Source organism: Toxorhynchites rutilus, chromosome 2 (genome assembly GCF_029784135.1).
Source record: "Toxorhynchites rutilus septentrionalis strain SRP chromosome 2, ASM2978413v1, whole genome shotgun sequence".
Lineage (NCBI taxonomy): Eukaryota > Metazoa > Arthropoda > Insecta > Diptera > Culicidae > Toxorhynchites > Toxorhynchites rutilus.
Window position 1 is genome coordinate 168,626,053 of NC_073745.1, and position 24,325 is coordinate 168,650,377.

At 41.1% G+C, this 24,325-nt stretch overlaps 1 protein-coding gene across 8 annotated transcripts in view; it reads left to right on the forward strand.

Annotated features, from left to right (window-relative positions):
• The window catches only part of LOC129764659 (uncharacterized), a 35,397-nt gene extending 20,071 nt beyond the window's left edge, over positions 1-15,326 (forward strand). For all 8 annotated transcript variants that reach the window (XM_055763967.1, XM_055763973.1, XM_055763966.1 and 5 more), the window contains 3 exons: positions 7,469-7,609; positions 7,663-10,658; positions 14,739-15,326. In XM_055763967.1, the coding sequence (XP_055619942.1) occupies positions 7,469-7,609; positions 7,663-10,658; positions 14,739-14,814 (3,213 nt within the window). In that variant the 3' untranslated portion in view covers positions 14,815-15,326. The remainder of the gene's footprint in view (positions 1-7,468; positions 7,610-7,662; positions 10,659-14,738) is intronic.
• The last annotated feature ends 8,999 nt before the right edge of the window (positions 15,327-24,325 follow it).

Here is a 24,325-nt window from a genome sequence, read left to right on the forward strand (position 1 = left end):
CTATCCGTTCCTGGAGCAGAATTGTTACATGAAAGGAGAGCAAGAGAGAATTCTACCATCGAAAACTCAGAATCAAGATCGCACCTATCTTGTGGTATATCTCGAACAATTTTCTGCACGGGAGCGGAATCGGGACAAACCTTCCGTGCAAAATTAAAAATCCATCGATGTGAATATTCTTCGCTTTCATTCGTTGAAGAGCGATTTCTCATGTTTCGAGTCACTTTCCATAATTTTTTCATTGACGTTTCTCGTGACAAACCTCCCACGAAATTTCGCCAATAAGCACGTTTTTTCCCTTTGATCAAATTTTTGAACTGATTTTCAAGGTGCAAATACGTTTGAAAATTCTCAATGGTTCCACGTTTCCGAAAAGCTTTAAATGCGTTCGATTTATCCTGATAAAGCTTGGAACATTGGCTATCCCACCATGGATTGGGAGGCCTTTGACGAAAAGTGGAGCCTGGGATGGGTTTCGTTTGAGCGCGAACCGCGCTGTCATATATCAAACGAGAAAGGAAGTTATACTCCTCCAATGGAGGCAAACCATCTCTGGAATTGATGGCTAGAGCAATTGCGTCCGCATATTTTTTCCAGTCAATGTGTCTTGTGAGGTCATATGCCATGTTTATAGATTCAGAAGAATTCGAACCAATGGTGATGGAAATTTTGATTGGCAAGTGGTCACTGCCGTTGGGGTCCTGGATTACATTCCACTTGCAATCTAACGATAGTGAATTCGAGCAAAGCGAGAGGTCAAGAGCACTTGGGTTAGCAGGAGGTTTAGGTACACGTGTTGTTTCCCCAGTGTTCAAAACGGTCATATTGAAGCTGTTACAAAGGTCATATATCAACAATGAACGATTGTCGTCGTACTGTTCCCCCCAGGCAGTTCCGTGAGAGTTGAAGTCTCCCAAGATCAATCGTGGCTCAGGAAGGAGTGAGCACATGCCAACAAGTTGATTGCGGCTAACCGCAGCTCTCGGAGGCCAATACAAGCTGACAATACAGAGGTCTTTGCCTTTGATGTTTGCATGACAAGCAACAGCTTCGATCCCTCCAATAGGTGGAAGGTCAATTCTAAAAAATGAGTGACACTTATTGATCCCCAAAAGCACCCCTCCGTATCTATCATCACGGTCCAAGCGTATAATATTAAAATCGTGGAAAGAGATATCATCTCGCGAAGAAAGCCAAGTTTCGGACAGAGCAAAAACATCACAATTGAAGTTATGAATTAAAAATTTGAATGTATCCAATTTAGGGATAAGACTACGACAATTCCACTGTAAAACGGTGATATCTCCGACCTCTCTATTTGAATTAGACATCAAGAGAGATAATCATTGCAAGGAGGGGCCATGTTTGCATCAATTGTTGCAAAATTGTCTTTAATACTGGAAGCATTGAGATGACAATGGTTTTGATGGAGTCGGAAACATTAAAACACTTGAAGATTTGGTCCAAAAGGTCAGACAACTTTATAAATCCCGATTGGGAAGTTGAACTGGACGGAAAAACAGGGACAGTTGGGGTTTTTGATGTCCCCTCGAGTGCTGGGCCATTCGAAGGTGAATTATTCCCACGGAAACCAGGAGGAACCTGATTTTGCTTGTCCGCTGCACTCGATTTTTTAGGCATGCTAACAGGGGGTATCACCGGAGGGGCTTGTCCGTGAACTTTGGGAGTGGTCACATTTTTGCGCCGGGGATTCCCTTGGAAAATGAACGGTGTGCCCCCGTTAGCTGTGTCGGGCAACGGGCAACGTGGCGAAGACATTTTGTGTGTTGATTGGTTGTTGTTGTTGGGCCAGTGGCGAAGCGCCCTTTAAAATATCCGCAAAAGTGCGTTTCGAGCGTTCCTTCAAAGAGCGCTTCTGTTTCTCCCAGCGACTCTTGTAAGTTTCACAAACTGAGAGCTCGTGTGGGGATCCCCCGCAATATGGACATTTATGCTCAGTCGCACTGCAGGAGTTCCCCTCATGTTGCTCTCCGCAAGTGGCACAGCGCTCCTTGTTGGCACAATAATCTGAAGTGTGACCAACTGACTTGCATTTTTGGCAAGTCATGGGCTTTGGCACGAAGAGTCGCACAGGCAATCTCAATTTGCCCACCATGACGTAGTCAGGTAGAGCGGAACCAGCAAAAGTTACTGGAAACGAGTCTGACGGCGTGAATTTAGTTTTTCCCTCTTCTTGGGATACTTTTCCTAGTTGGCGGCTGTCCAAAATTTTAACACCCACCAACGGGAGTCTTTTAAATTTACCAACTCCTTCTTTTATCATTTCGCACGTCAGACCAGTTTCAGTTACCACCCCCGAGATTTCTACGTCATGGGAGGGCACGTAGACGCGATACTCTAGGGAGAATCTCTCGTCGATCACAATTGCATTCGCGTGTTTCCGATCACTCACGACAACACGCAGTTTGTTCGGTCTAACCTTAGAGATTTCGACCACGGAGGAATATAATAATATATAGATCTTTCGAAACCTGAATGACATTAATTGCCTTTCCTTTTGGTTTAGGCCGGAAAAAAACAACCCATGGACCAGCTCCAAGTGCATCGTCTGGATAGACCTTGACACGAGGAGAGGAAACAACTGAGGGGGAGGACGAGGTCGATTGTTGAACGGGAGCGGTATCAGTAGGGCTGGGAGGCAAGTTCGGTAGTAGAGCGGAAGCGGGAGCGGGAGATTGAGGGGGCGAAGAGGAAAAGTTTGCCAATTTTCTTGAAGGGGGCTTGTTAAGGTAGATTACCTCTTTCTCTGAAGAGACATCTTCTGAGGGGGGAACGCGTTTAAGCGACTTCCCAGCCCCCGTTGTAGCTAGTGAGGAGGAAACAGTAGTTTCAATCTCCATGTCAACATGACCTTCTGCCATTACGGCAGATATAAAATAATATAATTCTTATTTTTTTTGTATTTCTAAACCTAATATATATTATACCTAAATCGCACACCAATGCGAATGAAATGAAGCGGTGTCTCAATCGAACCGCGTGGCAATCGCTCGGCACAGATGCAACGGTATATCGCACCACAACACGATGATGGAATCGATGACGATGCTAAAGCACACACAGCGATGATACGGCACACGCACCGCGTCCGCCGTGGAGGACTTCTTCCTCACGCTGGTAGTGATTGCTGCTCTCCTCACTCGCGCAATAAAGAGAACCCCGTTAGGGCGAAATAACTTCACCAGCCACGAACTGATAACGGTATAATCTCCACTTTATAATAGACGCGAACAAATTTGCGACCGATGTCTTCGGACTGCGCGAGCTGAATGATTCGTAAATTGTTAGAGAAAATGATTCTACTTCGTTTGGACAAGTGGGTCGAAACGAACAATTTGCTGTCAAATACGCAGTTTGGCTTCCGCCGAGGTAAAGGGACAAATGATTGTCTCGCGCTGCTATCTTCTGAAATCCAAATCGCATTTGCTCGCAAAGAACAAATGGATTCCGTTTTTCTCGATATCAAAGGGGCATTTGATTCAGTTTCCATGGAAATTCTCTCAGAGAAGCTTCATAATCGTGGACTTTCACCAATTCTCAATAATTTCCTGTACAATTTACTGTCAGAAAAGCACATGATTTTCTCTCATGGCAGCTCGAAATCTTCTCGTCACAGTTTTATGGGCCTACCACAAGGCTCCTGCCTAAGCCCCCTCTTGTACAGTTTTTACGTCAATGATATGGATGATTGTCTAACTAGAGACTGCACGCTGAGACAACTTGTAGACGATGGAGTTATTTCCATCACTAATCCCGACGTTCGGCAAAAGTCGTTGCAAGATACCCTGAACAATCTGTTCACGTGGGCCCTCAAGCTGGGTATCGAATTCTCTACGGAGAAAACTGAAATGGTCGTTTTTTCTAGGAAGCACGAACCCGCCCAATTCCAGCTTCACCTATCCGGCAAAACGATCCAACACTCTATGTTTTTCAAATACCTGGGTGTATATTTTGATTCTAAGTGTACCTGGGGGGTGTACAGAAATGCCAGCGAAGAATCAATTTTCTCCAAACAATTACCGGAACATGGCGGGGTGCCCATCCAGGAGACCTCATTCAGTTGTACAAAACAACGATATTATCAGTGTTAGAATATGGCAGTTTTTGCTTCCGATCAGCTGCCAGGATTCATATTCTCAAGCTGGAGAGAATACAATATCGTTGCTTGCGTATAGCCATGGGGTGTTTGCATTCGACACATACGATGAGTCTCGAAGTGTTGGCAGGAGTATCCCCGCTTACTCTTCGGTTCACAGAATTATCCTACAGATTTCTCATTCGTTGCAAGATCATGAATCCATTGGTGATTGATAACTTCGAAAATCTACTCCAACTGACTCCTCAGTCAAGTTTTATGTCTTTATACCATGAGTACCTTACCCACGACATGCACCCTTCACCAGGCATCTCCAACCAAGTTTGCTTCCCATACTTCTGCAATTCCTCTGTCATTTTTTATCTGTCCATGTGACAAAAAAATTATAGGAGGTTGTGTCCAAGATACGACCGCATTGTTGACGTAGAACTACGCTGTTATTTTATATAAGTCGCTTGTTTATACCTTCGGATATTATTCTATAATGCTGAGAAATTTTAGAACCAACTGCTTAGTAGAATAATCTCTGAAATGGTTTTTTCATTGTAGAATCAGTTGACGATAATTGATTGATGATTCATTCTTGCCCTCGCAAAACAATCGTATGTCGCAATTTATTTCATGTCAATGCATTGAAAATTTACCTCGAACGCTATTCCGGTGGCCTTTTTCGAAATTGACATAGACTCAGTTACAGTCGATTATATACAAGTTGCACCAGCACCATTATTCCATATCTAATAACTACATCAATATATCTTTGGCACCGCATGGAAACAACAACAATGACAACACTTGCAAGTATCAAATATCATGTTACATGTTATTTAGTATTGCCTCAAAAGAATCGCACCTCTAGGTATCGTTCGTGCAACGTAAACCAAGCGCCAAACAAGCGTTCACCATAGCATGCGTACAGAGCCACACATTGGTGGCTTGAAACTACTAGGAATATAAACACTTCTCATCATTTTGCACTATTCTAAAAAGAAACGCTTCTGTTAATATTACTGGCCTCGCAGCTGTCACCCTTAGTGGAGGAAGTTACATACAAAATTCCAGAACATTTACTTTCTTGGTGACTAAACAAGCGAAATAAACTCTTTTTGTTAATAACAACCTCGAAAACAGGGCTCGAGCCTGCCTTCCTCTTCTTCTTGCTCATCACACACTACGCTAAGCGTCCAATTTATGACGCGGAAAGAAAAACACACGATACGAATAATGCGAAAAACGAATAGAAAAATCAAACGACGATATCCAAGTTGGATTACCACTGGTGGGATCCAATCTTAGATCGAAGCGCAGCGAAAGCGGACTGATTGCTCAACAGTCCGATGCCGAATGAAAGTTTGCCTCAGCGAGATCCACTGTTTATACTCTAGGCAAGTATTCTCCTTCATTTTTCTACTTTTCCTTTGTTCACGGAGACTTCAAATCCTACGATTTCCCCTCCGTTGGTCGTCGATAAGTTGCTCGTTATTGACAGCTCTGTTCGGGAAAGTACACAAATGGACAGAACAAATGTATGGGAAAATGGAAACACTTAAAGTTTTCATGAATTTTAATCATTTACTAACCAGGGAATTCTAATGTATGGCATATTAAACAAATCTTACGGAATTTCCTATTCGTTTAGCATGTAAATCGCCAAAATTTGTTCGCGGCAAAAATAGTTATTAACGTTAACTTTATTTCATAAAAAAGTGACCTGTTTTCTGATTTGACACCCTTAATGAAAGACGTAGTTCTACGTCAAAATCCATGGAATCCCAGATCACCTACGCTCCGATTCTATTCCGCCGATATTTTCGGCAGAATATGGGAAAGTTAGATCTGATAAAATGTTCTTTACTGACGGTTCATTCATAAACGGGTCCACTGGCTTCGGCATCATCAATGAAAATTCCAATGCCTCTTTCAAACTCAAAGATCCTTGTTCCGTGTATGTCGCTGAACTGGGTGCGATGTATTACGCATTAGGGATCATTGAAACATTGCCCATCGACCACTATTTTATTTTTTCAGACAGTCTCAACTCAATAGAGGCAATCCGCTCAATGAAAGTTGATAAACGCTCATCTTATTTCCTGACAAGAATAAAACAACTATTAAGTGTTTTGGTCGAAAAATTATTCAAGATTTCCTTAGCATGGGTTCCCTCTCATTGCTCGATTCCGGGGAATGAGAAAGCGGACTCGCTAGCTAAGGTGGGCGCTTTAGAAGGCACACTTTTTGAAAGGCAAATTGCTTATAATGAATTTTTCCACATTCCTCGTCAGTATACGCTCGTAAGTTGGCAGCGCATGTGGAGTGGTGATGAGTTCGGTCGTTGGTTACACACGATTATCCCTAAGGTCTCGACGAGTGCATGGTTCAAGGGATTGAATGTAGGTCGTGATTTCATTTGCGTGATATCTCGGCTTATGTCCAATCACTACAACCTAAACGCGCATCTCTATCGCATTGGGCTCGCAGCAAACAATCTTTGTGACTGTGGCGATGACTACCACGACATCGAGCATGTTGTCTGGTCGTGTATCCGGTTCCATGCTGCTCGCTCTCAGCTCTCTGGAGCACTGAGAGCACAAGGTAGACAATCGAATATCCCCGTCCGGGATATCTTAGGTAGCCGGGATCCTGATCTTCTGCTTCATCTATATCTGTTCCTCAGAAACGCCGATGTCAGCGTTTAATGATGTTTCCTTCGTTGTGTCCCCGTTTCATATCCCTCCTATCCGATCGATAAACTTTTACTTAGTCGCGGCAATACATACACACACTCTTTACAGATGCACGGGCCGAAGGTTGTGCAGTCCACTGATCATTTAACTAGAGCCAAAGATTGTACCGCTCATGACAACTCTACACGAGCTGATGATTGCGCCGGTTAGTGACCATTCTATCCTGGATTCCTCGAGTCGAGAAAGACGCACCACGCTAGATATGGGGTACAGACTAGGGCGTTGCTGATTAATGGTCAGCTGCATCCCAATAGGAAGTATCCCGTGTCGGGCACACGTATAGAGCATCGAAGACTGCAACATACCAATTATGAGAACACTTGTAATACTAACCTCGAACCAACCGCGAGTAATCGGTTACATATTACTAACATAGTTGTAAGCAAACATTGTCGAAATATTGAACTCCCGGCCCCGTTAGGCTGACGCCATATGAGCCTTAATAAAAATATATATTTTGGATAAAAAAAAAACGAATTATCATGCCGATCAGTTCTGTAATTTCCAAGTCTATAAGAATCAGAAAGACATACAGAAATCCATGTTTAAATATATATTGGTATACGTCACTATTGGAAGACCTGTAGTGTTTTTTTGTTTTTTACAGGTCGGCACTGGTACTTTACAGGATTCCGGCGTATTAGGATATAGAGAGGAGGGTGCAATGGATTTACGTAGTTCTACTGAAGAATTACAATTTTTGGAACCTGGAAAGAGGATCACAGAAAAAGAAATGCCACAGGCACCGGTATATACATAGCAACCATTAATTTCAGTATCATTCAACATGTTTTTTTTCAGAGATGTTCACCTGTCGTATTGAAGCTTGACGATCAACAACAAGTGTATACCTACCACCAACGCAAAGATTCCGCCAGTTCTGAGGTCGCTTCATTTTTGTGTATATCCGGTCGAACAAGTCGTATATCTAGCGTTGGTAGCCAAGGGTCAGCGAACAGCAAGTTGTCAGCAATATCGGGAATCTCTCGGTCACCATCGCCTCACCGGATGCTACTTGAAACATCTTTTTGTGGCCCCAAACCATTACAAGGAATTACTGATGGTAGTATCCCAAGTAGCATTGAACCGTCTACTGCTAAAATGCTGGAACAAGTAATTTTATCCCGAAAAAGGGACCCTACAGAGGCGGTTTTGGCTGAGGGCGTAAATGTAGACGTTGCGTTTTCTGTTAATAATGTAGCAAAAAGCAATACTATACAAGAAACTGAAATATATAGACGAAAATCAGATAGCAATGCCAATATTAGTCGAAAGGAAGAGATGGTTGAACAAATCCAGACTAGTAGGAGTATTTCAAACAAACGATATTTTCCACCGAAAGATTTATGTAGGCCGATAATTGGAGTGATGCCAAGTGGAACCGAATACATTCGGATAAAACTGAAGCCAGATCACTGCTACAGCGATAATGGAATAGCTGATAACGAAAGAATATTGGATGAAGACCAGGGAAAACCAAATTATCTAAAACTGGAAAATGCTTGCGAACGAGGAGTTCAACGCGAAGAACCTAGTGTAAGTCCAAAATCAATTCATCAAGCTAAAATATTGCGCGAGAATGGTAGTCGTTCTCCATCACCCGCTAATACTATCCTTTCGAGAAAAAGTTCTCTCTGTTCTATTTTGAAGTTGAGGGACTCAACCAGCCCAGATTCACCTGGTACAGGACCCATAAGAAAAAAGAGTGCCACTGTTACCATGCATGAATTTAGGGGCAGATCTCGCAGTAAAAGTAGAGAGAGGGATCATGTTTCATTGAGTAATACTCCAAACAAACAAAAATCTGTATTAGCAATATTTAAACCTAAGAAAAATGGGGAAAAATCGAAATCACCGTCACCAGTCGATTCAAATCCACATGGCCCATTGCATAACATCTCCAACGTTGAGTTTAGATTCAATAACGAACAGCAGTCGTCCATAAATTCTCGACCTAACTTAAAGTATTATGATACTCCATTAGATGGCAAAAGCATTCATATTCCTCTGCATACGCCACCAGAAGAAAAGCAATTAAAGTCTGTTTTTGTTAATTCAGCGCCCAAATTGATCTCTCAATCAAAAGTTCCTGAGAAAGTGTCTCCTTCTACCCAATCGATGAAATTGATCAATAATTGCATCGTCACATTACATAACAGACCAAACCCTATGCCACCGCTCAAGTGTTATCGTATAGAAAATGCCGATGGAAGTATTACAATCCCGTTGAAATCACCAATAGAAGAAAAAGAACAGGATAGCTTGTGGAGTATGGAGGTACAGCGCAATAGTTCGCAGGACAGTCATGATGCAATCACATCTTCAATGATCATCCAAAACGGTAATGTGAACAGTATTACGGATGCTGTTCCCATGAATACTATGAAGAACGGCGTAGTTGCTCCGAACACAAGTGATAATGGCTCAAATTCCTCCACAGTGTATTCGAACACGAATAATGAAATCGTTCCACAGTGTGTAATAGCGAACATGTCTGCGAAAGAAAAGAAAAGACTATTATTCTCGACAAAGATGGGTATTGGCAGTGAAGAACAAGTGTTTACCACCCAGTTCAGCATCTCTAAAACAGAAAGCCAATGTAGTCAGCTTTCAGAAACCATGATAAACGAACAGTGTAATGTAGATACTGCCGATATAAAAGATCAAACGAAATCTGATGCATCCCACATAGTATTCCGTAATAAACAAATTGATACTATCAGAAGACGGAACCAAAAAGAACGATTCAGCCGATCTGATAGCACCTCAGGTGACGTCATAGATTCTTTTAGACATTCACGTTATATAGGCGATTCAGAACAAATTATCGGCATTCAACAAAAAATGGAAATTAAAAAACATAAAAATGAACCAAATACGTCAGTTAGCGATGACTCTTCCGTATCTCAGGATACTAGCAGAGATGAATGTACCGTAAAAATGTCATCTGCTACTCCAAATGTGCTAAATATTCCCGAACAAAGGTCATCAGTAACTCACGACGAACAAGCTCTATCCTCAGAGAGCGAAAAAGATTCTGAAATGGACTCAACTATTACATGTACAAATGCGCACTCAAATATGTTAGTAATCGAAGATCACGAAAGTGCCGGGCTGGTTCTGCAAGAATCGTTCGATGATGAGTTACCATACATTCCGACAACACTTCCAGAGGAACGATCAGTGGGTGTGAAATTAGTACCAATGAAAGAACGAGCGCAAATGGAAATGAAAACTTGCCCTTTAGAGAGACCTAGATCCACAACGCCGATTCATCCGGCCTCATTGGAAAATTTCTGCGGTATCACAAACACAACCGATGATCCAGAGGGAACATTGGTTCGTGGTGAAAAACTTAGAATAAGTTTGCCTAAAAAGCATGATGTAGTATTGGACAGACCACAAAAGATACGATCACCTCGGAAAACTTCAATATCATCTGGTAAAAATTGGTTTGAATTTGGCGAACAAAGTATGAGCTGTAATAATCAAACTGTGTCGAATAGTAATGAAGACGACACGGCAAAGGGTACACGGTGTAGTGCCGAAGAACCACCTCCATTGCCACCTCGTAAAACCGCAACTAGCCAACAATGGATAGACTTTGAAAGTATTCCAGAGAAAAGAAAATTACCAAAACGAATAACAATACACCATCAAAAGGAACAGTCAATGGAAAAGTCCTCAGGAGTTCTCTACAACTATGTAAAACCTGAAGAATGTCAGTGTGAGTGCCATGAAATTGAACGTGATAGCAGCAGACAGCCACTACTACAACAAGACGACACCAACAAGAGGTGACTATATAATTTACATTCTATTTATTCTACATTTCTACATTTTTGGCTTCGAATATTAAATATAGGTATATTGTTCAATATAATATATTCTTTTTTTTTTTTTTGAGCTTGGTGAGTACTTTGTAGAATGAACTAATTGTTTTGATCGGGAAGAGCGCACATTGTTTTTCGACGTAGAACTGCGTCTTCCATTGATAATGTCAGATCAGAAAACATTTGAAGTTTTTATGAAAGAGTTTTAACATTATTAATGTTGATGAAGCAAATTATGCTACAGACGGATTTTGCGAAATTCATAGCAATCGCATCGGACATTCCCCAAGATTTACTACTTACTTTACTTTTGCGGCAACAGTCCGTTTACCGGACCACCGCCGAATAAATTAAAGACTTCCAGTATCGTCGGTCTTGTGCAGTCGTTCTCCAGTCACCATCGACGGCCCGTGCAACTTTCTCCACAGCACATAACCATCGGGTGAAGTATCTACGTCGAAGCCGAATCCGGCTCTCTTTCTGACTCTCTGCTGAAAATAGTTCGACGGCACTTGGATCCGACATTCTGGCCAAATGTCTAGCCCACTGTAATCGGCCACGTTGTATTAATTTCACTATATCAGCATATTTATAAACTCTTCATTCTTCCAGTTTACCGCCACTTATTGAACACCTTAAACACCGAGCGCTCGTTAATCGGCTTCCTTCATGCCCGTAAAGGGCTCTATACAGCGCTAGTTGGCGAGTTTGCAGACTACGGGAGTTCAAATGACTTTGTAGTCCGTAGAAAATTCTGCTAGCAGCTGGAATTCATCTTTTGACTTAACGGCTCACATCAATGTCACAAGTCACGATTGTACCAATAATATACGATATACGAATACAATCAGTCGAATCGTTCCTCATTCAACTCCACCTCACTACCAACACATCTGGGATTTTCACGCTCTCTACCAGCTACCATGATGATGATGTTGAGTTCCTAGCTAGCCGCTTCTCCCTTAAAAAGACAAAAAAAACCTCTTCTACAGCCCTACGATTGATCCCGATAATATCGATGTCATCCGCAAAACCAAGAAGCATGTAACCTCCCAGTGCAATGTTGAGAAAAAAGACGGGTGGGTAATGTCGGGGACATAACCGGAGTGACGTAGGACTATACAAAGGGGACAGCTTTTGTTAAATATATATTTCAAATATATTGTTTTATTTTCTTCTCCTACGGGAATACCTACCTATCCACCTGAAAAATGGATTAGTTTACTGTTTAATCACTCGATATCCCCATCTTGTTCGGTTAAACCTTCCTGTTTAGCTTTTGCGTTTGCCACTCGCCACAGCTTTCACAGTTGGAAAATTTCTTCCCATCCAACTTGTGACATGTTGGTCAGTAAATTAAATTTAATGGCACGTCGCATTACCACCACTCAGTATCGGATTGGAGGTAATTTTAACCTGTAATTGAACATTTCCGATGACAGTGGTACAGTGTCGACTTTCAATGTGGGGTCATAATTTGGACCCCGAACTCTATGTTTACAAAAATGTCGCATTACAGATCCATCCAATTAGCTCAATGTCGAGCTAAATATAAATTACTATACTTTCAATCTAGAAGCAAATTAAGAATTGGTGAAAATTGGATAATCGGGAAAGTCCACAACCATCAATAAGCTCAGAACAACTGCCAAATTCACATACTCATCATATCCTGGCAAACAAATTATAAAAAAATCAATTTGTGTTTTATTATTATTTTGGAATGCATTGAACTTTATTTCCTAAACTCTTTTTTGGAAGGTTTAATGGCCCTGAAAAGCGCCTTGTTTTATGGAATGGTTCCAATTTAGAAAACTTAGTACTCGTGGTTTTGAAAAAAAAACCATTTCGAACGCCCTCGATGCCGCCTTGTTCTGGATTTGCCACCAAAGCAGTTTGTATAAAGAACAAACTTTTTTCTTCTGCTACCTGATGCCGTTTTGCGATTGCGTTTGCCACTCGCCACTCGCTGCAACTGCCTGTTGTTGTCTTGATGTCCACCAAACCGAATGTGGTCTGTTCTGAATGTGGGTTTTCTTATCGTCGCGAGCAGCTTTTCCACTTCGGCGGCCGAAGCTATATAACGCCGGCTAGGTGGACTGGTACACTGGTACTAACGCGCTCGGCCTAGCTACCCTTGCGGGGAACTCCAGATCAACACGGTTCGAGCGGGATTTTGCCTTTCCCTTCACTTTTCCTCCTTTACCATGTCCAGGCATGGCTGCTTGGGTTGGTTTGTTGATGTGTTGTGATGCGAACCGATGTGGTGTACGGTTTGGATGAGAATGATCGTTACGGCAGCGGAGCGGGGATTTTTAAGCTGACTGACTGGCTCGAGAATTACGCATGTGTGAGACTGCGACCAATGTTTCCAATGTTGGTCGGTACGATTTGAGGAGCATAAAATGGACCAATCAAAAATGGGCACATAGTGTATTTGGACAATGCTTGATATTTCACAATTATTCAATTATTTATCTCAAGAAAAATGAAATGTTATTCGTTATGATAGATGCGTAGATATATTTCCTATCAATTGATGCAAAAACCTTTGCGATCTATTGAGAAATGCTCGAGTTATAAGCGTTCCAAATCTTGCATTTTTTCCTACTTGTTCAGTGCCTAGATTTCCATTTCACCCCCTATATCTTCCGGTTAGACGTAGTCCTACGTCAAAACTAAGTTTGAGAGCACATCACCTTGATTCAGTCCATCTAACGTTACCAAAACGGCAGAGATCTCACTCGCTATTCGTACGCAAGATCCCTCCGATGTCATTTGGATCAGCTTTATTAGTTTCATCGGAAAACAAGGAACAAATGGGACCTTACGACCAGTCATCTGACATTTGTTCATCCTCCCAGATTCTCATATCATCCGGTGAATCACATTGTGCACCCGCTCCGCTTCCCGCTTTTAGAAGTTCTGTCGTTCTGTCGACCTCCCTAGCGGCTTTGCTGTATTTCAGCTCACTGTTCGTACCCGCACTTTCCCGACGGTGGAACCTTTTTTCGGCAGCTCTTTTATTTCCGTACCTCGCTCTGTTCTGACGCGTAGCCACAGTGAGCATACGTTTCCTAGTCTGGTTCCTCTCGTCTGTCATTCTTTGGCAGTCGGCATCGAATCAACTGTTAAGGCGCGTCCACATTATGCCGAATGATGCCGATCGGCCTATACCAGGCGGCATATTCGGTTCGTTATGTAATGTGGACGCCACATCGGGTGCACGAAGCCGAAACCTCATCGGATGTACGAAGCCGTCACGAACACACGAAGCACAATGTCGTCACGCCAATTTACTTCGTTTCGTTTTGGTTCGATTTTCTCGAACCGGACTCACTTGTTTCGGGTTCGGTTCGGTTAGTTTCGAGTCGGTTTTCGGCACGTCGGCAAGCCCTGGCCATACATCCACATATACTCGGCTTTACCGGGCGGCCAAGGCCGCTCGGCGTAATGTGAACACGTCTTTACGATGTCTTCCCCGTATCGTGCGGGAAAGTCACGGGCATGACACGTGACGTGACAAACGGTAATCAGAAGGGGCTGATTCAGTGTTGGCATGACGATTTTTCCAGTGTGTGATCCGAGCGTTTTGCGCTTGTTTCTGGTCCCGTAACATCCCATTATTGTATTTGTTCAATTGACGTTTGCGAGTATCGTCAGTTACAGTTTCGTTCGGTTGACTAAATTATTGTAAATAATTCGTTTTCTTCAATCCAGTCTCGACTAAGGAATTGCGGCAAATCTGGCTTGGTTCATTCACTTCAGAGCAAGTTATTGTATATATCATCATTTTTCGATAGTTTCGTTTGCCCCGTACAAGATTAAAACCGTTATTCATGATGGTGTGACAGAACGTTACTGCCGGATATGTTTTTCTAATTCAGGAAGCCATCAAAAGGTAGCGCCACTTCAATGCATCATGCATAAATCAGTCTAGTTCACAATCACGCGAATTTCGCGAAATTAATCATACATTGTCGACATAAAATCAATAATTCATGTTTAATTAATAAACTGAATATATTCTTTCGGTTTTTTCAGATGTGATGATGTCGAGTCTATTTCGTCAAATCAAGATCAAGGAGCAGGTTCGGGCGTTGGTCATCGAGCTCTGTAATGAATCCGACAATGAGTATTCTAGAGAAGGAAGTTGTTCATATCTACAGACTACTTCAACATACATTTAAACAAACGCGGCTTTTTCTTCACCATTGAGTCTCTAACAGTTGGTATATTGTTGTATGTATGCTAATATTAGCTAAATATTAGAAATATTAGCTCAAAGTAGTTCTTTAGAATACATTGAATCTATGTTTCCAATCGACTGACGAAATAAATTTAAATCAGCTCCAATAATGTATGTTATAAACACATTTCAAGGCTTCTATTTCCGTGTAACAATATGCATGATAGATTAAAGAATGAGTTAAAACAATTCAAGCGATGGAAGAGTATATTGCAAATCGTAATCGTAACGAAGTAATGATTATGTAATATATAGATTTGGAAGCAAATATAAAATTGTTTATTTTGGCGGAATCTTGTTCAGCTTTCAGCTTTGTTCAGTTTGTATCAAAACATCTTTCGTGGATTTGTCGTTGATAAATAAACATGTACCCTGTTACCCAATTTCACTCTCGCGTGTCATCATTTTGTTTATTCTGTGAATGTGTGCCATGCTTATGTTGCAGTAACGTATGTATAAAAACATGAATTAATTTCGGATGGCGAAGAAAAACAATCGAATGGAGATAGTTCAACGAAATCTACAAAAATGCTTCGTCGTCTTTGTCTGTTGATTTGTTGCAGCCATTACGAAAACAGTCAAGCACCTACACTCGATGCTTTGTTCGTACTATCACGGAAACCTGGTTCCGGTCGCCCGACGGTGCTGCCCAACCGCAAAGTGCAGTAAAAACTGAAGAAGAAAGTCGAGAGCAAGGGGGCCTCATCGTTTCGCTCAAAGTGCGGGGAAGTTGGAGCAACCGATCAAACAGTGAAGAAGCATCTGGCCAAAACCAATCAAGGCCGCCCGTGTCTGAGGCGGATGAAGGTCCTGGTGAAAAACATATTTTCGGCGAAGAGACGATAACAAGACCTACTTAACGTTGGATGGGAACAATCATCGATCATGGAAAATGGTCCTAGTAGTCCTAGTAGTTGTTTTTTTCTTTCTGGCCTTGAGGCGAATGGGGATATATACAGTACGAAGTGTCTACCGGAAGTTGCCGCCTTCATTAAGAAGTATCACACGAAGAAGCATGTGGTCTTTTGACCGGACCTGGCCTCGGTCCATTAAACCAAGAGAACACTGGAAAAGATGGACCTGCTAAAGAGAAACGTTATATCGAAGACCGCCAGCACTTCCAACATTCCCCAGCTGTGACCGATGATTTTTTGGGCAAACATCAAACAGAGGATCTACTCCAATAATTTCGTGGCCAAAAGAGCTGAAGAACATGCCATCTTTTCATCGGTCATGGCTAAGGTTCCGACTTATTGCCGTAAGGTAACCCGGCAGGGTGTCGAAGCATTTTTGTAGAAAATTTAATAAGTAGTTGTAGTTTTTTTCAACGCCATCCGAAATAAGTCATTTTTTACGTTCGTTAATCGTGATTATCCGTCGTGAAAATTCTGTCTGTCACCTTGTGAATCATAACATAACCCATATTCAATTTAATTCTCCATTTTCCATTTTCTTTTCTCGATTCCAAAATAGAACCGGACATCGATTACTATTAATATGTTACATTGTCACTTTAAAAGATTTATATTGTTATGATACATGTTGTACGACTTCGTCACAGATACAATCTATGATCTGGATGGAATTTTAACTCACGATGAGATAATTGAAATAAATTTTGTTGAACGTCAAGAATTTATGCAGACCACAAAAGATTCCATTGACCACAGATCACTCAAGTACCACTGCTAACGCCACCCGTAAAATTGCAAGGAAATTGTATTAAATCTAGATCAACATGTCAAAAGGGTCTATCTTCTTTGATCGATTCTCTTCACCGTCTTTCTCTTTCGATAACCACGGACTTTCAGACAGATTTTGCTCCAGTTTTGCCATGTAGTTTGATAAACGAGGCCCCCTTTCACACTCCTTGGCGTCGAACACATCAGGAAATCCTGTTACTGCTGAGTTATTAATGAAAGGGAATGTAGATTAAGAGAATCGATCAAAGAAGATAGAGGGTCTTTTTTGACATGTTGATCTAGAAATGTATTCCGGAAAAAAGACCTTGTAGACGAGTAATGGAATAGGTGTCTTCAATACAACTTTCATTTCGGAGCTATATATGTGCAAAATAATTTTTCTATATTGATTTTAACGTTTGCTCTTCAGTTCTCAAAATATCGTTCAAACAAGAGGAACAACGCTCGAAAAAATATTCGTGCAACGCATAAATGAAAGCGAAATTGGCGAGAACCAAATCAACTGTAACGAACGATATTAACATATTAAGGACCGCACGTTTAGGGGCAAACTTTTACGCATCATTTGTTCGAATTTCACGAATGAGATCGTTTCCTTCGGTGTGGATGAGACGAAGACGAGCCATCGATAGGCCTTGATAGATTCTTGGCAGATCAAGGATTTAATCATCAAGTGTAGACAACACGGGTTATTTCGTGATCCATTCGTAACAGACGGAACATGAAACACGAGAAAAATCGTGAGCGGTTTGCCTGCCAAGATTGGGTCGATCAAATGTCAACAATCGACCTCAAATGCTGCCACCTTGCAATCGATTTATCGACCATTTCTATACATTCATCGAACAACTTGACGCCACTGTCTGGCCAACACAGGCGTCGACCTGCTTGCAACACTGCTTCCAGCACTGCTCGCCCCTTGTTTGTGTTGGTTTGTTTTTGAAAAGGAATGAACATCAAAAAGAAAATACATTGCAATCATTTCAGTCATTTTATTACAAAGAAAAGAATATATCAAAAGACATGCACTGGAACCAAATTGTTGTTTCAAAGTCGTTGCTCTTCGTCAGCAATATGTTAATAACTATGGTTATCTATGATGCTCGACTTGCTATCCCGGAAGGCTGAATCGAAAGGTTCACAGCTGGCCTCAACGCGTATATGTTCCACCATAGGAGCATTTCAATTCTGCAGTGCATTTTGCTGAAGATTATCTGGAATAAAAATACACAATAAATAAAAAGCAAAAATAGTTTTCGTACTCACCAGTTGCATGATCCCGTAGTTTTGTAGAGCCAGCCGGGTTCTATGATTGGTGCTAGTATCGTTAGCAAAATCTCAAGCAGAACTGTCAGTGGGATACCCAATTCATTTGAAAACAAAAGGAAAATGTCAGTGGGATACTCGATATGTTGGATATGTTGTAATGAATAGTCAATTTTTGCAACACGAATTATTCGTACATGTTAGGTGATAACATATAACTTAGTATGGGGCTGTCCACATACCACGTGGACAGAAAAAGTACGCTTTTAGATACCCCCTCCCCATCCGTGGACAAGCGTGGACATTGACTATATCCCTCTCATGTAGTACACGTGGACATTCTTCCATATATTGTAATTGCAAAAAAGGAAATAACTGCATTGTGCCTATATTCAATTTCAAATTAGTCTTATTATCAGGCGTCCCAAAAGTACTGCATTTTCATTACAGTCGGTATGAAATAAAATCGAGACTCACTGTGTGCGCGCTACATTCGCATACAAGCGACAGAGCACGAATGAATAAAATAAACCAGTGCTATAGCAGTCGGTGCTTCGTCGAATTTGTCTGATTTGTCGGGCCCGATCGTAGTGAGCCAAACGTACTGTTAATTTTCCATTTTTTCGTGTCTGCTACTCCATTAATTCTGTCGCTGTAACAGTTGCTCACGATGCGATGAATATCATCGGTTTACCCGAGTTACTGTCAAATTTGACTGTCGCAAGAAAAATGTCATGACCAAGAAATCGCGATCGTAAGACAAGCCTTTATTTTATGCGTTTGTGCTTTTTCACCAGTACGCTCTGGGATGTGGTTGTGAGCACAAGTTACGTATATACAGAGACAGCCGATTCAATTTTAGATCGGCTGTATCGAGAATGATGTACTGTTGGGATGGCCGAATCAAGATAGGTACACAAATGAGCAGCAATTCATAGGAGAAACAAGCACGGATTCCTTAATGATTCTAGGCGAGAGTTTCTTTGTTAATATGTATATTGATGACATCGGGAAATACTCAGTGATGGGAATGTTTAGGTTTATCCTCCAAGTAGGAAGCCAACTTTAAACGTTCGAAAACCGATGGATTTCAAACAGGCTCAGTACAATTTTTTTTAGAGGCGAACCAGCCCAGGAGGCTGAAAGTCTCTTCAATAAAGAATTAAAAAAAGGACATATTTTTTATTATGTATGGTCCTCATGACCTAGTGGCTTGCGTGGCGCTTGCCACGGGGGCTTCGAGTTCGATTTCCGTTCGGGTTAGAAATTCCATCCGAACGATCCACTCCATCGTTGCTCCTACCCGCTCCACTACCCCCAGCTTCACTCTCATCTGGCCATGCATTTGCACCCGCGAAACTTTCATCTACGCTAATTCCACCCACAACACTTCCTCTCGCATTTCTTTCAACAGATTCTCCCCTGTTGCTCACACTCCTCACTACTCACAATTCGGAATATGCTGCAGAATTCACCAGAAACTGAAAATTATCTTCCGTTTCAAAGCCTACAACCTATAGTTTGCGAATGAGAAAATTAATAAAATACTGGTGAATAAAGAACACATTTTTGTAAGCGAACGACGTTGCATAATATATACAAAGACACCCGACATCATCAGCACGAGGGAAAAAAAATCATTCACGACAGTAGCAATGCATTTACGATTGCATTCCGAATCTACAAACAACATGACTAGTTAGCAACCAGGCCTGTCGCAGACGAATGAACAAAATACTCACATATGGAAATGCAGCCGTGTACAGCACACGACAGTAAATATAAATGTCGCACGACATTTTCACTGTGTGATTGTCGTTAATAGATTGATCTAACGACTGTTACGGGCCAATGATGGTGACAGTCGTCAGAATACAGTCGTGGTGCGGTACAATTGGTACCCCTGCTTATTATATATTTGGTGTTTTTTTAATGATAAAAAACAATTCAAGAAATGAACTTTTTTTTTGTGAACAAATGAATAGAAATAAAAAAAAACACATATTCGAAAAATGAAGTAGGCAAAAGTTTGAAAGTCTCTTAACTGTACATTATCCAGCTACAGTATCTCAACTTAATTGTTGTTGTCAGCGCAATACAAAACCTTTCATGTGATCGTTGGGAGAATTTTCAGAGGACGTGTTCCATTCCATAAATCGACTAAGACTACACCAGCGCTTTGAAAATATGTGTTATTAACAAATTCCCAGCGACCATTCTGAGGCAAAATTACACTAGACAATTCTCGTCTCAGGCAGTGCGTCTTTCTTTCGATACAACGCAAACTGCTTTACATATTAATCGTGCTATTCTGATTATAATTTTAAATCAAATAACCTTTGAAAAAATAATAATGCAAATGGCCTTTATTAGTAGTAACGGTTTTTTTTATTCTTTGATTCTTTCATTAAAATTGCCCGAAAAGTTATTTGTATTGCGCTTCAGTTTGTTCCAAATTCTATGTAGTACTAGCTGACTCGGCAGACTTCGTCCCGCCCAAAATTGTTTTTTTTTGTTATCAATACCTTCAAACATCCACGTTTTCTTACTATGAGCGAGTTCATGGGTCCAATCGCAGAACTGTTTATTGATTGATCTTTTCATCGACCCCGTTGAATTTACCTTTCACTATAAAATTCCTAGTATTTCTAACAAAACTCATCATTATAACATCAGATTATTTTCAGACACAATTCTCGTTCAAGATTTTTCAACCACTTACAAATAACATGTTTCTCCCTTACATGGAATAAATGTTTTATACAGAAAATATGATTGGATAAAGACAGCCCTAAATCGGACAATTCCTTCCTCAAGTTCTGCTCTTATCAACACATCCGGCGATCATTTTTTTGGTACAGATAGAAGAAGATATAGGAGCGCGTTTCATCACAATAGAATCCATTTCCAGTTTCGAACTAAGATCAATTTCGCTAGTGCAAACATCAAATGGACTAACAGCACTTGTCACTATGTAATTGTGGAACATATGGAAATTTAATTTTCCGAATTTTCCCATTTTCCTTCAGAGTTTTCCGAAAATTTTTAATTGTCATGTTTGGAGGGGTGTCATGCCATCATAAAAACATTTCTCATACCCAAAAACCCTTACATCCCAAATTGTGCTTGATTAACGGGTGTTAAATAAAAAATGAGAATTTTTTCAATACCTTTCAGTAACTCAAATAAAGAGCGTAAAATTTTCTTTCTCCAAGAAAATTGCTCTTTGGGCTCCCTAGAAACAGAAGGCGTGTTTGGTTTTGCTAGTTTGAATTTAGTCAAAGCAAAGATGGCGTCGAAACAGCACGTGCTCCGCGAACGCATTGTACGGTTCTACGAAACGCATTTCCAGCAAGAAAAAAAGTACACGGTGGCACATTTTAAGGAAGAAAATGTACCTGTCAGTACGGTATATCGTATCCTGGGTTCCCTGAACGTAGAGCGGAAGGTCGGAAGTGGTCGTCCGGTGACGATAATGACGAAGCAGAGGAAGACATCGTTAAAGAAGCTGTTTCACAACAAGGACGCAACCAGCCTGCGTGACGCTGGTCGGAAATATGGCTGCTCCCACGTATTGATCCATCGGACCCTCAAGATGGAAGGAATCGTCTGCAGGAAGAAGACGAGGTCGCCGGAGTACACGGAGGAGCAGATTGAGACGGTTAAATCACAGTGTCGGTGGATGACCAAAAAATACCGAGGGACGTCTTTCGTTCTGGACGACGAAAGTTATTTTCCGCTGTCCAAAACGCATATCCTAGGAAATGATAATTACTACTCCAGCGACAAGTCATCCACACCGCCTGAAGTGAAATACAAGTTAAAGCACAAGTTTGAAAAAAAGGTATCATTTCCGACCGGGGCATTTCAAAGCCTTGGTTTAAGCCGAGCGGTCTGGCAATCAACCGACAAATCTATCTGTTAGAAATATAAAAAAGTTTTTCGGGAGCTGAAACGAATACACTTGTAGTCTTGTTGATGGTCGAATATAGAACTGACTTTATTGTCACATTTATCAGTCGGCGCAGGCGTTACCTGCGTTACGAACGGAGTCCAGCTCCGACTACACTGTAACAATGTTTTATATTGAAGGTAGACATAACAGTCGTCCCTTTTATTTTTTTTTAATCAACCTATTCTAACAATTCAGCATAATTCATATGAACTGACTAATATTTTAATTTTGCAATTCGATATGTCAGCTATTTTGATCGCCACTAAAGGATTTCTGACAATTTCTTTTTGTATAATAATAATAATTCTGTTTTTCGAATGGGCGCTTTGTCCGTTTCGAGCGCCGTAAACTTCCCGGCAATTCGGCCGTAGAAGCGTTCCTCTTCCTCGAGCCTCTGACCTTTTCCAGATCATCCCGTGAGATTTCCCACTGGATGTCCTCTGAGCCGCTTCCAGCTACACGTTCTTCAACGTTCTTGACCAAAACATCGGTATTCTTGTCCTGTGCACCCGGCTTCATTACGATGTTTGGTCTAGATTCCTGGTATTTTCTATGATACAATCTAAATTGAAAATTCTGTCTGTCACCTTGTGAATCATAACATAACCCATATTCAATTTAATTCTCCATTTTCCATTTTCTTTTCTCGATTCCAAAATAGAACCAGACATCGATTACTATTAATATGTTACATTGTCACTTTAAAAGATTTATATTGTTATGATACATGTTGTACGACTTCGTCACAGATACAATCTATGATCTGGATGGAATTTTAACTCACGATGAGATAATTGAAATAAATTTTGTTGAACGTCAAGAATTTATGCAGACCACAAAAGATTCCATTGACCACAGATCACTCAAGTACCACTGCTAACGCCACCCGTAAAATTGCAAGGAAATTGTATTAAATCTAGATCAACATGTCAAAAGGGTCTATCTTCTTTGATCGATTCTCTTCACCGTCTTTCTCTTTCGATAACCACGGACTTTCAGACAGATTTTGCTCCAGTTTTGCCATGTAGTTTGATAAACGAGGCCCCCTTTCACACTCCTTGGCGTCGAACACATCAGGAAATCCTGTTACTGCTGAGTTATTAATGAAAGGGAATGTAGATTAAGAGAATCGATCAAAGAAGATAGAGGGTCTTTTTTGACATGTTGATCTAGAAATGTATTCCGGAAAAAAGACCTTGTAGACGAGTAATGGAATAGGTGTCTTCAATACAACTTTCATTTCGGAGCTATATATGTGCAAAATAATTTTTCTATATTGATTTTAACGTTTGCTCTTCAGTTCTCAAAATATCGTTCAAACAAGAGGAACAACGCTCGAAAAAATATTCGTGCAACGCATAAATGAAAGCGAAATTGGCGAGAACCAAATCAACTGTAACGAACGATATTAACATATTAAGGACCGCACGTTTAGGGGCAAACTTTTACGCATCATTTGTTCGAATTTCACGAATGAGATCGTTTCCTTCGGTGTGGATGAGACGAAGACGAGCCATCGATAGGCCTTGATAGATTCTTGGCAGATCAAGGATTTAATCATCAAGTGTAGACAACACGGGTTATTTCGTGATCCATTCGTAACAGACGGAACATGAAACACGAGAAAAATCGTGAGCGGTTTGCCTGCCAAGATTGGGTCGATCAAATGTCAACAATCGACCTCAAATGCTGCCACCTTGCAATCGATTTATCGACCATTTCTATACATTCATCGAACAACTTGACGCCACTGTCTGGCCAACACAGGCGTCGACCTGCTTGCAACACTGCTTCCAGCACTGCTCGCCCCTTGTTTGTGTTGGTTTGTTTTTGAAAAGGAATGAACATCAAAAAGAAAATACATTGCAATCATTTCAGTCATTTTATTACAAAGAAAAGAATATATCAAAAGACATGCACTGGAACCAAATTGTTGTTTCAAAGTCGTTGCTCTTCGTCAGCAATATGTTAATAACTATGGTTATCTATGATGCTCGACTTGCTATCCCGGAAGGCTGAATCGAAAGGTTCACAGCTGGCCTCAACGCGTATATGTTCCACCATAGGAGCATTTCAATTCTGCAGTGCATTTTGCTGAAGATTATCTGGAATAAAAATACACAATAAATAAAAAGCAAAAATAGTTTTCGTACTCACCAGTTGCATGATCCCGTAGTTTTGTAGAGCCAGCCGGGTTCTATGATTGGTTCTAGTCTCGTTAGCAAAATCTCAAGCAGAGCTGTCAGTGGGATACCCAATTCATTTGAAAACAAAAGGAAAATGTCAGTGGGATACTCGATATGTTGGATATGTTGTAATGAATAGTCAATTTTTGCAACACGAATTATTCGTACATGTTAGGTGATAACATATAACTTAGTATGGGGCTGTCCACATACCACGTGGACAGAGAAAGTACGCTTTTAGATACCCCCTCCCCATCCGTGGACAAGCGTGG